General features: G+C 32.4%; 1 protein-coding gene across 1 annotated transcript in view; it reads right to left on the minus strand.

The window, feature by feature from the left end:
• LOC140441766 (neuroligin-4, X-linked-like) overlaps positions 1-14,238 on the minus strand; it is a 960,081-nt gene that overhangs the window by 596,613 nt on the left and 349,230 nt on the right. Inside the window, exon 5 of the mRNA XM_072532673.1 lies at positions 8,132-8,284. Within this exon, the coding sequence (XP_072388774.1) occupies positions 8,132-8,284 (153 nt within the window). The remainder of the gene's footprint in view (positions 1-8,131; positions 8,285-14,238) is intronic.

A 14,238-nucleotide genomic window follows, 5' to 3' on the forward strand; every position in this document is an offset into this window, starting at 1 on the left:
AAACATTAATCATTTCAAGTGATGCCGTTTTATACCACAATTAATTCAACATTTATCGCCTATCGTGTAAACCTTTTTGCTTTCCACACAGATCGAATTATGGTCGAACGATCCAAATCGTTCAACCTAGATCGACCCGTGAAAACGCGCCTTAAGGAAGACATAACAACTAAAATTAAACAACTTATATAACATGATCTTCATTTACGTAAAGCACAATAATTTTATTCGGTAAAAAAAAATCAAAGCTTTTAAGTCGTAAATCCAACGTAAAAGAGTAAGTCCCAAAATTTCTACTAATGATATATACCACAAGAGGCAGCTGTCCATTTATATGTTTAACGTATATGTTCTCTCGGACTCAAAAGTATCTTGTATGTGTACCCAGAAACCATTGCTAAAAAAGGTTTCTGTTTGTTCAATTACTGCATATATATATATATATATATATATATATATATATATATATATATGTACATATATATATATATATACATATATATATATATATATATATATATATATATATATATATATATACATATGAAAATTACTGAGTTCTCGGGAAGAACCGCGTTGAGAATTTAAAAGTCGACGTTTCGGCACCCATTTTGAAGTCATTATCAAGAGTGATACGGTTCGGTTCGAGTTCAGGGTCTCAATCTGCCTACTCCCCTCACTCGAGACGTACTAGTATCGTGTTCTATATTGCAAGAACTGTCTCTCGGCACTGGACACTGACGTCACTCGACACTGAGGAGTAGGCAGATTGAGACTTCAGTGCTGAGAGACAGTTCTTGCAATATAGAATACGATACTAGTACGTCTCGAGTGAGGGGAGTAGGCAGATTGAGACCCCGAACTAGAACCGAACCGTATCACTCTTCATAATGGCTCCAAAATGGGTGCCGAAACGTCGAGTTTTAAATTCTCAACGCGGTTCTTCCCGAGAACTCAGTAATTTTCATTTATCTGACCGCAGAAACTTATCCGAACATATATATATATATATATATATATATATATATATATATATATATATATATATATATATATATATATATATATATATATATATATATATATATATATATATATATATATATATATATAAATATATATGTGTATATATATTTACATATATATTTATATATACAGGGTGGTTCTTAAGTAATTGTACAAACAGAAACCGTAGATTCTGCACTTTAAAATATTACGATTTAAACCAACTTGCTTTAATAAAATAATGATACTGAAATCAGCCCTATTCTGTAACTACAAATCGAATAGAAATGAGTCAAATCGAATAGAGGTCAGCAAGTCGGATCGGAATTGTAGGAATCGGTATTCTGTAACTCATCTCGACCTCTACTATCGGAATGTTGTGTAGAAATTGATTTCGACTAGACAAGCTCTGTCGAGATCAAATTTCGACATCGAAATTGGTCTTGACGTTTGTTTTGACATTTATTTTTTGACTTTTTTAGTCTGACATTTTTCAGTCTGTGGTGTTATTTATTTAGATAAAATTTACTAAATAATTTAACTGCTCAGCAGATGTCTTTTTCTTTGGTGTTCCGCTTGCCATTTTGTATTCTTGTAACGAACTTTTTAAACTTAACCAAAACAAATCAAAACTACTTGACGACAAGCTTGAAATATAATCTTCTGTTTTGATAAATTTTTCGGGCGCACTAGCCTTTCCAGTAACATAACGTCACAGAACACTTATTTCTCTTTTTAGTGCGGGGTTGCCACCAACTTCTGAGCGCGTCAAGTAGAAGTTGACGTTTTCGATTTACACCGATTACGATGTGAGTTACAGAATGCCAATCCAATTCCAAACACAAAAACGACGCGATAGATATCCAACATTCCGATTTCAGGTATTTACGATTCGATTTGGTCATTTCTATTCGATTTGTTAAAAGTTACGGAATAGATCTGATTACGAAAGCTACAGGGTGTTAAAGTGGAAATATAAAATTTTATTTTTCGCTATAACTTTTACGTTTGTAAATACTTTTGGACAAAAATTTACAATTGGATGCTTTTGAGTAGGATAAATTATAATTTTATACATACTTTAATGTAACTGATAGAGGGCGCCACATATGCCACATGTGTGGCATAAATTTGCGCTTAACTTTTTTGTTCTTTAAAATAGGTCTATTTGTGTTAAAAAATATTAAAGATACATTATTTCTACAAAGAAAAGGTATACTCGTTCGTAACCTCAAATTCAACCGTTTTCGAGATAATCGCATTTTATAAGTCAGCTGCATAATAGTTCTTAGTTTGATATTTGTGTGGTAAAGCACTGAATACATTTAGATAAGCATAATTCATAGTTTATTCTTATTAAAACAACTTAAAGATGATAATGTAACATCACAAAATTTTTATACATCTTATTCTTTAGGTGCCGTGTCCGTATTCAGACGTTGGCCGTCATTATGTTTACAATTTCCGTTGTATTATTTTTCTCTATTGTAAAATGCTGAAAACCCAAAATATGTGGTTTATGCAAAATGGTACACCACCACATCCTAGAGAAAAGGCAGTTAGAACATACTTAAATACAACTTTTCTGAACTTTTGTTTGGTCCTGGTAGTCATATACCTTGGCAATGTGGTGAGATATTGATAAAATTATTTAATTCATAAAAAATCCGAAAAGAATATTTATTATTAATTACGTAAATTGTTTACCCATTTTATTAGGACAAATAATAGTAACTAGAGGACAGGTATTAAATAACACATATGTGTCTTGTTTCATAATACTTTTGCATAATATTTTTACAAAAACATCATCGTTGGCCTAATACTCGATATTTTTATAAATATAGTAAACACACGGGCAATTTAGTTTAGCATAATATTAGTTCGTTAGTAAATAATAATAGTCCATTTGTTCGAGATGTAATTATAGTTACTAGTAAGCTGTAACATAATCATATGAATAAGTAATGTTATCGATAGGTTATTCCGTGTGTATATAAGTAACTAATGGACGAGATACATCACAGTTAATATGTAGTTCCATAATATACCATACGATTTGGATATGTATCCAAAAGAATATATTCATACATCATACACTATAGCCACCTAGTAGCCCAAAATTTAATCCGCTTGATTTGGGTGTATGGGGCGCATTAAAACAACGTGTCTATAAGAATCCCATAAATATTCGCAATCAACTATGGGAAGAAATAAATACTGCAGCAGTATTTAAAACAGATTTAGCAGATTCTTTAGAACCAATGATGCTATTTAATATGAGAGGTTCTTTTATGGAATATATCGACAAATGAATCAAATAAAATGGTGGACATATCATACACTTACTTTGACAAAAAGTTATGTTATTTAGTTTAACTATTTAATTTGGTTTGTAAACAAAATGTTTTGATTATGACCTTAATTTAACAAAAAACGTAGAATGTTTGATGTAAAATCCTATTATTCTGTTATTTTGTCAAATCCTATTATTAATTATCCTGCTGATATATTTATTTTATTTAATATTTCGTTAACTATTAACTTTAGTTTAAGGTATTTTATACCAAAATTTAGAAGTATTAATGTTTTTGTCTATTTTTCCTTCGTTGCCTGAAGTAATTGCTTTAAATCAGAATTATGCAGCTGATTTGTCAAATGCGATTATCTCGAAAACTGTCGAGTTTTGAAGTTATTAACAGGTATACCTTTTTTTTGTTAAAATAATGTATCTTTAATATTTTTATCCCAAATATAGGTAACTTAAAGAGCAAAAAATTTAAGTGCAAATTTATGTCACATATGTGGCGTATGTGGCGTCCTCTATCAGTTATATCTAAGTGTGCATCAAATTATAATTTCCCATATTCAAAAGTACCCAATTGTAATTTTTTATACATAAATGTTTACAAACATGAAAGTTATAGCGAAAAATAAAATTTTAAATTTTCACTTCTACACCCTGTATCTTTCTTAATATCAACATTTTATTAAAGCAATTTGGTTTAAAGAAATAATTTATAAGTTATATACTAGAGAATATTATAAAAAGTATTTATATGAGGGCATTTTTAAGAAATTAACATAATAATAAGTTTAAAAAGTTTTTATTTTGCAATCTATTTGGTTATTTCAATAATTATGATATTATAAATATATTTGAATACACCATCTTTGTAGGCAACCAAGTATACACTGAAGTGAATTTAGTTGTAGCAACTTTTGTGTATGAGTATGGATTTAAAAATAGGGTTATTTATTAATTTAAGATGTAATTTATATATAAGTTTATATTCTGATTTGAAAAGCCTAAATTTCCATAAAATTCTCGATAGCATTTTAGTTATAATAGTAGTTTTCTAGATAGAATAGTAGAGAATTATCTAGAAATATAAAATCAGACGTCAATAGAAAGAATTTAACCTTTGTTCGCAGTAGAATCTTCGCGAACATTGTTCTTCTTCTTATGGTGCCGTGAACCTATAGTGCGTTGGCGAATTATCTTAATGTCAGACGTCTGTCTTTGCGGCATGCAAAAGTTCGCCAGTGTTAGTTACGCCTGTCCAGTTCTTTATATTTCGCAGCCACGACATTTGTTTGCGACCTACTCCTCTCTTGCCCTCAATCTTTCCTTGGATAATTAGTTGAGGGATTGCGTATTTTTCCCCTCTCAGGATGTGGCCCAGGTATCCAATCTTTCGTGCCTTGATCAAGCTGAGAAATTGTCTCTCAGTATTTGCTCTTCTTAGGACTTTCTCGTTTCTCACCCTATCTGTCCATGGTATGCGGAACATTCTACGCAAGGTCCACATTTCGAAGGCTTCCAACTTGTTAATGGAAGATATTTTCAACGTCCATGTCTCCATGCCGTATAACAATATGGACCATACATAGCACTTAACCATTCTGTAACGGAGATTGAAGGAAAGATTGCGGTTACAAAGTAGCGGTTTAAATTTAAGAAAAGCTTGTCTTGCTTGTTCGGTACGGCATTTTATTTCTTGTTGACGATCCCATTGGTCATTCACCATCATTCCCAAGTATTTGAATGTTTTCACTTGCTCGATTGAAGCATTATCTACGTGCAGTTGTACTCTGAAAAATGCGCCCTTTCTTATTGTAATGCATTTTGTTTTTCCAGCATTTATCTTCAGGCCATATGTTATTCCTGTGATGTTTATTTTATTTAGTATCAACTGCATATCATGTTCGTTATCTGTGATTATTGCGGTGTCGTCAGCGTAACGAATGTTATTTATCGGGTACCCGTTGACCTTTATACCACAATCAGTGCCTTCAAGTGCCTCTGCAAAAACATTCTCCACATAGAGGTTGAACAGCATAGGAGACAAAATACACCCCTGTCGCACCCCTCAAAAAATTTCGAATTCCTCTGTGTTTGTTGATTTGTTCAGCCTCACACGTGCCTTTTGATTCCAATAGAGATTCTGGTACCTCTTATATCTTTCTCATCAATATCAGCATTGTGTAGCATTTTTATTATTTCATCGTGTTTTACGGTGTCAAAAGCTTTTTCGTAGTCGAGGAATGTGATGACTATATCTTTTCGTTGGTCCATACAGTTTTGTACCAGGGTATTCAAGCAGAATGATGCTTCGCGCGTCCCGAGTCCCTTCTTGAAACCAAATTGTGTCTCGCAGCTCAGCTCTTCTAGTTTTCTGAACATTCTTGTGTGGAGTATGCGAAGAAATATTTTAAGTAAATAACTCATCAAGCTAATCAGTCTGTGGTCCTTGCACCTTGTCGGTCTTTGTGATTTAGGGATCATTATGAAGGTTGAACAAAGCCAATCCGTTGGAATGTGGTCGGTGTCATATATGGCATTGAAGATTGTTACCAGAGTGTCGATGTTGTCATCATCCAACAGTTTTAGGGCTTCCGTAGTAATGCCATCAGGTCCAGGGGCCTTGCCCAGTTTTGCTATTTTTATAGCGTACTCCACCTCGGCGCGAATAATCGGAGGACCGGACAAAGTTTCTGTAGATAGGTTAGTAGTTGGCAGATTCGGTCTGTTGTCTGCAAAGAGGGACGAAGCATAATCTGTCCAGATTTTGGCTAGTTCTTCCTGGGTATGTACGTAGTCGCCTTGATCAGTTTTAAGGTTTGTCTCGTGGTGTTTCTTGTATATATTCGAAATTTCTTTAACCTTTTTGTGTAGTCCACAGCTGTCCCCCTTTTCTTGTAGTGATTCTATTTCTTCACAACGCACTTTCATCCAGATTTCCTTTGCGGTTTTAATTTTTGCTCTTATCGTACGTTGAGTTTCATTGTATTTACGTTGGTTCTGATGTATTTTGTACTGTCGGCGCTGCTCCATTAGCTCAAGTATCTCTTCCGTCATCCACTCGTTTTTGTGATTTCTTTTTATTTTACTTGCGATTGATTTATCCGCATTGGCTACAGCCAATTTTTATTTTCCCGCAGGTTTCCTCTATGCAATTTACTTGTATATTTCTCAGGTTCTCGTTGATGTGGTTGCCGTATGTAGTTCTAAGCTCTTCATCTCTCATTAGTTCTCTCATTTTTATATATTTTTTATTTGATGGTTTTTTAACCTTCGCCAGTCGAAGCCTTACATTTGCGATTAGGGGGTTGTGGTCGGATGAAATGTCTGCACCAGGGTAAGCAGCCACTCTATTTATATAGTTGCGGAATCTTTTGTTTATCAAGATGTAATCAATTTGATTTCGTATAATATGACCTGGCCTGTCTCCAGGTGCTCGCCATGTATACAATCTTCTTGGTGGGAGCTGATACCATGTATTGGATATGACAAAATCATGTTCTTCGCAAAATTCAATTAATAAGTCTCCCCGCTCATTTTTATTACCCAGACCGAAATTACCTACCGCATCGCCACATCTACCCTTACCAACTTTGGCGTTGAAATCGCCCATTATGATATTAATGTCGTTTTTCTTTGTGACCTTTAATGCTTCATGTATGTCTTTATAGAAAGCTAAAATTTCAGTTTCAGGTTTATCAGCTGTGGGCGCGTAAACCTGGATTAGGTTGATATTAATAGGTTGTCCTGCTAACTTCACTATTATTACTCTGTTTGAAATGGGTATGTAATCTATAACAGACATCGCAATTCCACTATCAAGTACTATTGCAACTCCGTGTCTATGAACATTGTAATGTCTATGAAATAGAAGGATTCGAATATATTTTCTTTCAAGAATATTCGTGAACATAAAAAATGATATAAATATGATGTGATCTGGATTCAAAATAGTCAGTATATAGTTGGTCAGTATGTTCAGTATGGTCAAATAAGATAGTAATCAGTGATTCAGTAGTTGGAAAGCATAGAATTAAAAGAGTATTAGTTGAATATTGAAAATTATATTATGTATATGGTGATTGGAGATTGGAAGAGAGTATTAGTTGAAGATAAAAAGTTATATTATGTATATGGTGAGGGGAGATTAGAAGAGAGTATTAGTTGAAGATTAAAATTATATTATATATATGGTGAGTGGAGATTGAAAGAGAGTATTAGATTATTAGAAAGAAGAATAAACAAAAAATATTTTAAATTGGTGGAAGCTGATAATTAAAACATTGTAGTGTATTTGGCAATGCAAGTTCACAAAAAGAAGGATAACAGAGGCTGACAACGAAGACATTGAGTGGTGATTAAAATCTTTAATTTGGAAAACAGTATCATTTAGGCATTCAGTGACAGAAAGGTACCAAATTTTGTTAATATAATTGAATTAGCGTCATAGGAATTTCAATTTAAAGACAGTTTGTTTAAAATTTACATTGTCTATATTAGATTAATATTTAATTAGTGTCATAAGAATTTCAATTTAAAGATAGTTTGTGTAAAATTTACATTGTCTATATTAGATATATATGTATGTTTCATAATAATTATAATAAAGATTATTTCAAAAAGTGCTTACAAATTAATTCTTTGAGAATCGCGATAAAAACCTTATATTTATGTTATTTAAAAACACTCATTGCTCATAAAACTATACACAATATATTATAATGAACTCTTATGTGTAAAATTTATTATATCGCTTTGGGTATTGATGTATCTGTCCAACGCATCTGTAGAAATCGTTAAAAAACAAAAAAGGACACTCACCTAACACCCCAAGTCTGAAGTTGAGTGTCACTACGATGACGTGGCCGTAAGACGCTAGAACGCTACCGTCGTAGGGGTGGCCCGCCCCCCACTCGAAACTCTCCCCGTGGACGAAGACCAGAACAGCATACGGTGCTTCTAGACCACGATTTCCTAAAAGTAAATTTTAATGCAGATAATAGGTTACGAGTGAAACAAGCAGGAAATTGTCAATAGTAGTTTTAATACTGATAAGGTCTAAGTTTTTGTATTTTAAACAATTAAGAATAATATATAGAAAATTTCAAATAAAATATTTTAAAACTAAAAAGTAACACCATACATATTCTTTAGGTTGGTTAGATATAACTTTCTGCTGTTTTATCAAATCACACTATCAAAATTTAAAATTAAAAATATGTTGGTGTTTTGTTTGAAACTACGTCAAATATCAAATATCAAAAACGGTAATGCAACAAAGTCTTTTTATCTCTGAATAACCAGTGAAACCGTAGAAAATTTAATGAGAAATTTAAAACTGTTGAAGTCCGGCTTCCCTAATCAATCATAAAATACTATTTGCAGAGGACTGAAATATAACTATCGACAATACTTTGTCATCAAGTAAGAGATGTAGTTCTTTTTAAAATCCTCCCCTTTTTAAATTTAATGTCTGTTTCGTCTCCCCGTTTTTTAAGTGTTTTCTATGTGTTTTTCTGTGTGTCTTAAAGTGTCTTAATTTTAATTTTTAACTTTATATATTGGACTTTACAACAATTTGCCACATATTGCAACATAACTTTATTAAAGAAATTTGATAATTACAAGCTGATATAATTGCACACCCACACAATTTGTACATCTATTCTTATTCATTGTCTCACAACTGTCACCTTCCAAAACAAAAATAAAAATCTCAATAAATAACACACATTTCATAAATATATCTCCAGAATAAATATAAATAACTTTAAAGAACTTAATGGTATAGAACATTACTTTCATCAAACAAACAATTACATTTACCTATCTCTACTTCATTGGATAAAATCTGTCTCCTCAAGAACTTCCCCGTTTACTGTTAAACAATTACAATAGTTGACTTGAGTTCTCCAATCAACAATACAAGATAGTTTGAACCATGTTCTTTCAACCATCAATTAATAGAGTACCGGCATCATTTATTTAACTTTGTATCGTGACCTGAATATGCTTTGCATATTGTAAAGCGAAACCGGTAGTCTGATAGTTAAATTAAATTGATTGTAAGTCTAATTTATTATTTCTTTTACCTTTTGAAATGGACTCGCACAAGCAAAACATTCATGATTTTAATACGCTAATTTTAGGTGTTATGAAATCAACTATTTACAGAACAATTAAGGAATATAGGCAGACTGGAACAGTAAGATGTCCTAAAAATATTGGCAGTCGACCTTCTATCCTTGCGACGTACGATGAAAGAGGTAAAACATCTGTACTGTAGATCGTACACTGCTTCTTTTTCAAACTTTTAAGTAAAATTAACAAGTGCCCAGATCTTACAAATATGTGTCGTTAATTATATATAAATTCTTGAAACAAATCAATTTCTTCTTCTTCCTCCTACTTTATAAATAGTCTTAATGCCTGCTTTACTTCGGTTTTTAGCCTCGATTGACGTTGTCTGACCATCTTTTCCTCGGTCGTCCCAATGATCTTCCATTTGGCGATTTGTCTCTTGCTATTCGTACTATTCTATTTTTTGTCATTCTTTCGATGTGTTGATTGCATTCCACTTTTCTTCTTTTGGTCCACGCGTTTATTTCCTCTATACCACATCTCGCTCGTATTTCCTCACTTCTTACTCTGTCTCTTAGAGTTTGGTTTGTTATTTTTCGTAAGACTTTCATTTCTGTTGTTTCCAGTAGTCTTTATGTTTTTGCCGTATCTGCTCTTGTTTTCGCTGTGTACGTCATTATCGGTTTTATTGTTGATTTATATATCCTGGTTTTCGTTTCCGTTGTGAGGTATTTGTTTCTCCAGTTTGTGTTGTTGAGACATCCTGCTGCTCTGTTTGCCATTCACTTGTTTTTGTACTTTTTCTTCCACTTTTCCGTAGCTTGACAGTTTTATTCCCAAGTATTCAGTTTCCATCAATTGTTCTATTATTTTGTTATTTACGACTAGTTTACATCGTCTCGGTTCCGCTGATATCACTATCGTTTTAGTTTTCTCTGTTGAGATCTCCATGTTGTATATGAGCGCCGTATCTTCGACTTCTTTAATTAATCTTTGTAGGTCATCTTCAAGTTCGGCTGTTATTATGGCGTCGTCGGCGTAGCATATTATCCTTATTTCATTTCCTCCCATTCTATATCCTCTTCTTTTTTAAATTTCTTTATGATTTCATCCATTATCAGATTAAATATTAATGGGCTCAGCGAATCTCCTTGTCTAATGCCAGTTTCATATTTGATAGGTTGTGATAGTTTTCCTTTACATCTTACCAAAGCTATGTTATCATTATATATATTCTCAATGGTTTTTACTAAATCCAGTGATATACCCTTTTCATATAATAAATGTATCGCGTCCCGAATTCTTACTCTATCAAACGCTTTCTTCAAATCTATCAGACACATATAGCTGGTTTGTTTTATTCCAGCAACTTTTCTTTTATTTGTCTTATTAGAAAAACTGCATCCATGCATGATCGTCCTGTCCGAAATCCTTGCTGTCCCTCTTGAAGAGATATTCGTTCGTTTATTTTTGTCGCTATTATTCTTGTTGTCAATTTGAGTGTTGTATTTAATAGATTTATTGCTCGATAATGATTGGGGTCTTTCTTATATCCTTTTTTAAAGAACATCACCATGATCGCTCTCCTCCATTCATTTGGTATTATGTTCGTGGTGATTATTTTATTAATAAGAATTTGCAGTTGTTGTACAAGGTGATTACCTCCATATTTTAAGAGTTCATTTGGTATTTGATCTTCTCCTGGTGACTTTCTGCTTTTTAATTTGTTTATTCCTTCTTTCACATAGTTTTAAGAGATTTCGGTCTTTTCCTCAGTTTTTGTATTTGGCGTTTCTGGTAAAGGTTCTTCGTTTTGTTTTTTAAACATTTCTGTCAAGAAGGCCACCCATGTATCCTCTTGTATGTGTTCTATTTCAAACTAGTTCTTTCATTTCGTTTCTTTGTTGTCTTATGAAGCGCCAACTTGTTTCTGTTGTCCATCTCAAGTCCTTTTGTGAATCTTTCCCAGATCAATTTTAAGTAAGTAAACATGGGTTATTCACAGATACCTACATATATAGTAAATAAAACGTAAAAAGTCAAAAAATCTTCATATTGTGTCTGAATTAGGTAATCATTTAAAAGACAAAAAGCTTTATTTAAATGTTCATTTGATTATTTTGTAGATACTTGAAGAGATGTCGAAAAATAGGAAATATTATTCTATAAAAATATGAAAAATAAGATATATTAAACATTTAGGTATTATATTCCTATGTTAGTTGTCCGATACTGATTACCGCAAGGCCGAGATAATCAACTAAAAAAGACGATGTATTTGGTGTATAATTTTTTGGGTGTTAATCCGACTTTTTAGTTTACTCCTCCTGGTAAAAAACAAACCATAACAATATTGGAATTGCCAATATTTTGTTTTATGATCGATTATCTATAAAGCCATAAAGTTGATAAAATGTACTCAGTTAGCAATATTAAAGATATTTTATTCAGGCAATAGTGTGCGCACTGTCAGTTTCTTATTTACCGTAATATATACCAGTTTCGTGGACCTTAAGAAGGCATTTGACTGGGTCATATTAAAAAACGTTATCCACTTACTGTACGCAAGAGAGATACCTCTAGGAATAATCAAAACGATCAAAAATATCTACCAAAACAACACAATATAAGTAAAAGTCGAAGGAGAATTTGTGGCAAAGGATATCAAACATCATTTCCAAAAGCAATCGTGTTATTATCAAAACTTCGAAGCCGTAAAAGAGTTCATATATCTAGGTTTATCAGTTATACAAGCATGAGTATGGTCCAATAGATATTACCACTACAATCAAGTGAAACTGTCTGTACTGGGCATGATATGTAGCCCGGGCCCCAAAATTGAACATGAAAAAAATATTCCGGTAGCAATAAGAAGACATTTGAGAAGCTCGATTTCCTTTAAGGGATGCAGCATCATGACAATCATGATAATGAATGTACCAGTTATAGTAGCTTAAAATTATCATCCATAGTAATGCTTCAGCATTAGACCTTAACCAGTCTATTTCGCCAGTCGTTTCTGTTCATCGCCAACTGCTACCAGTTTCCGGCGCCGATCTTTCTCGCGTCCTCGTCCACACCTTTTTTCCCTCTCAGTTTTAGTCTACCTCTACAAATATCTTCTACTGGTGCTGTTAATAGTGTTCGTCTGTGTGGATAATTTTAATTTGCTCTTGACGCATGTCCAGCTTATCTAAGCCTACCTATTTTTATGAAAGATAATACATCTCTACCATTAACTATTTCTTCAAAGACGAGCACATGTTTTGCATCTGTTTTGGAGATGGTAAATGTTTCTGACCCTTATGTCAGCACTGGTAGGATAAGTATTCTATATAGAGTGAGTTTGATTTTTTGGCTTAAATTTCTGTCTTTAGCTGCTTATTTAATCCAAAATAACATTTGTTCGCCCTTCGTTTTACTTCTTCAGATGTGTCAATATCGCTTGTTATGAGAGAATCCAGATAGGTAAACTTATTTGCTACCTCAAAATTATAGTAATCTATGCTGAAGTTTTGTTCGGCATTTCTAGCTCTATCTCTGTTATTTGGCATCGACGTGATTATTAGGTTTTTTTTTTCTCGTTTATTTTAAGGCCCATATTCTCTGCGATCTTTAAGTATATTAACTTATCACCTAATCCATACTCCGGCTTATATATTTTTAACAATACATCATATTTATTTAAAATGCCTAAAAAGACTTACGCGAGAATTCTTTGTCTCGTAATGGATACTGAATTTTAAATTATATAAGGAAATTTTAGAATATTAAATGAATCTTTGAAGATCTTGAAAAAACATTAAATAATATCTGCATCCTTTTTTAATGAATTATCTTAAGACAACAAAGAATTTTAAAAATATGTATTTACTGCATATTCTGTTGCTTATTTTTTTTCAGACTGGATGGGACATAAATGATATTTTACTAGATACTTAAGTTTATTATTAAATAGCGTGGATTCAAATGTTTTTAAATCCATCTTATTGCATTCCAACAAAAAGTATAATCTAATATCATTCTCTTAAATTTTCTCGTAAGTAGCAGGAAATTAACCTTGGCGTTTTTGACTGAAGCAGGCAGAAACAAATACAAAAATAAATGCAAATATGAAGAGCGCGCCATTCTAAATAATCCAATAACAACTTTATTCCATCAAACACACATCAACATTCGATTAACCGTGTTATTTCTCATAAATTTCTATCCTTCTTTTACCTCCTCCATGACGCAGAATTCTAACCTAATTTCACCTACCGTAAAGCGGATTCTGTGAGTTAATCATCTTCCATTCCCGATCAAAGAAATCAGTTCTGGTTTCATCGTTGTTGGGCGCATAATCAATTTAAGGAAATTTCTTATTTTCTGTTTTGTTTTTTTTTTTATTTTAAGTTGTACAATGTTTAGACGTTCAGAGACAAATATTAAAAAGATTTTTTGTAATATTGTTTTTTTTTATTTGGACAATACATATAAAAATATATTTGTAATATAATTGAGTACTGCATCACAAATTAATTACAATATTAAAAGATAAAAACGAGTTGATATTCAAGACATACGATTCATAGAAAAGTTATACTGGCGTCAAACAACGACAGCTCGCATAAACGGAAAATCAACAGAAATATGTAAAATACAAAGAGGTGTCAGACAGGGTTGTATACTATCCCCATTGTTATTTAATTTATATTCAGATAGAATATTTAAAGAAGCGCTGCATAATTTGGAATGGGGCGTGAAAGTTAATGGAACTCTGATAAATACAATCAGATATGCAGACGATACAGTTATTTTAAGTGATGACATGAATGGATTACAATGCCTTTTAAATGCCATTGATA

This window comes from Diabrotica undecimpunctata, chromosome 5 (assembly GCF_040954645.1).
Source record: "Diabrotica undecimpunctata isolate CICGRU chromosome 5, icDiaUnde3, whole genome shotgun sequence".
Lineage (NCBI taxonomy): Eukaryota > Metazoa > Arthropoda > Insecta > Coleoptera > Chrysomelidae > Diabrotica > Diabrotica undecimpunctata.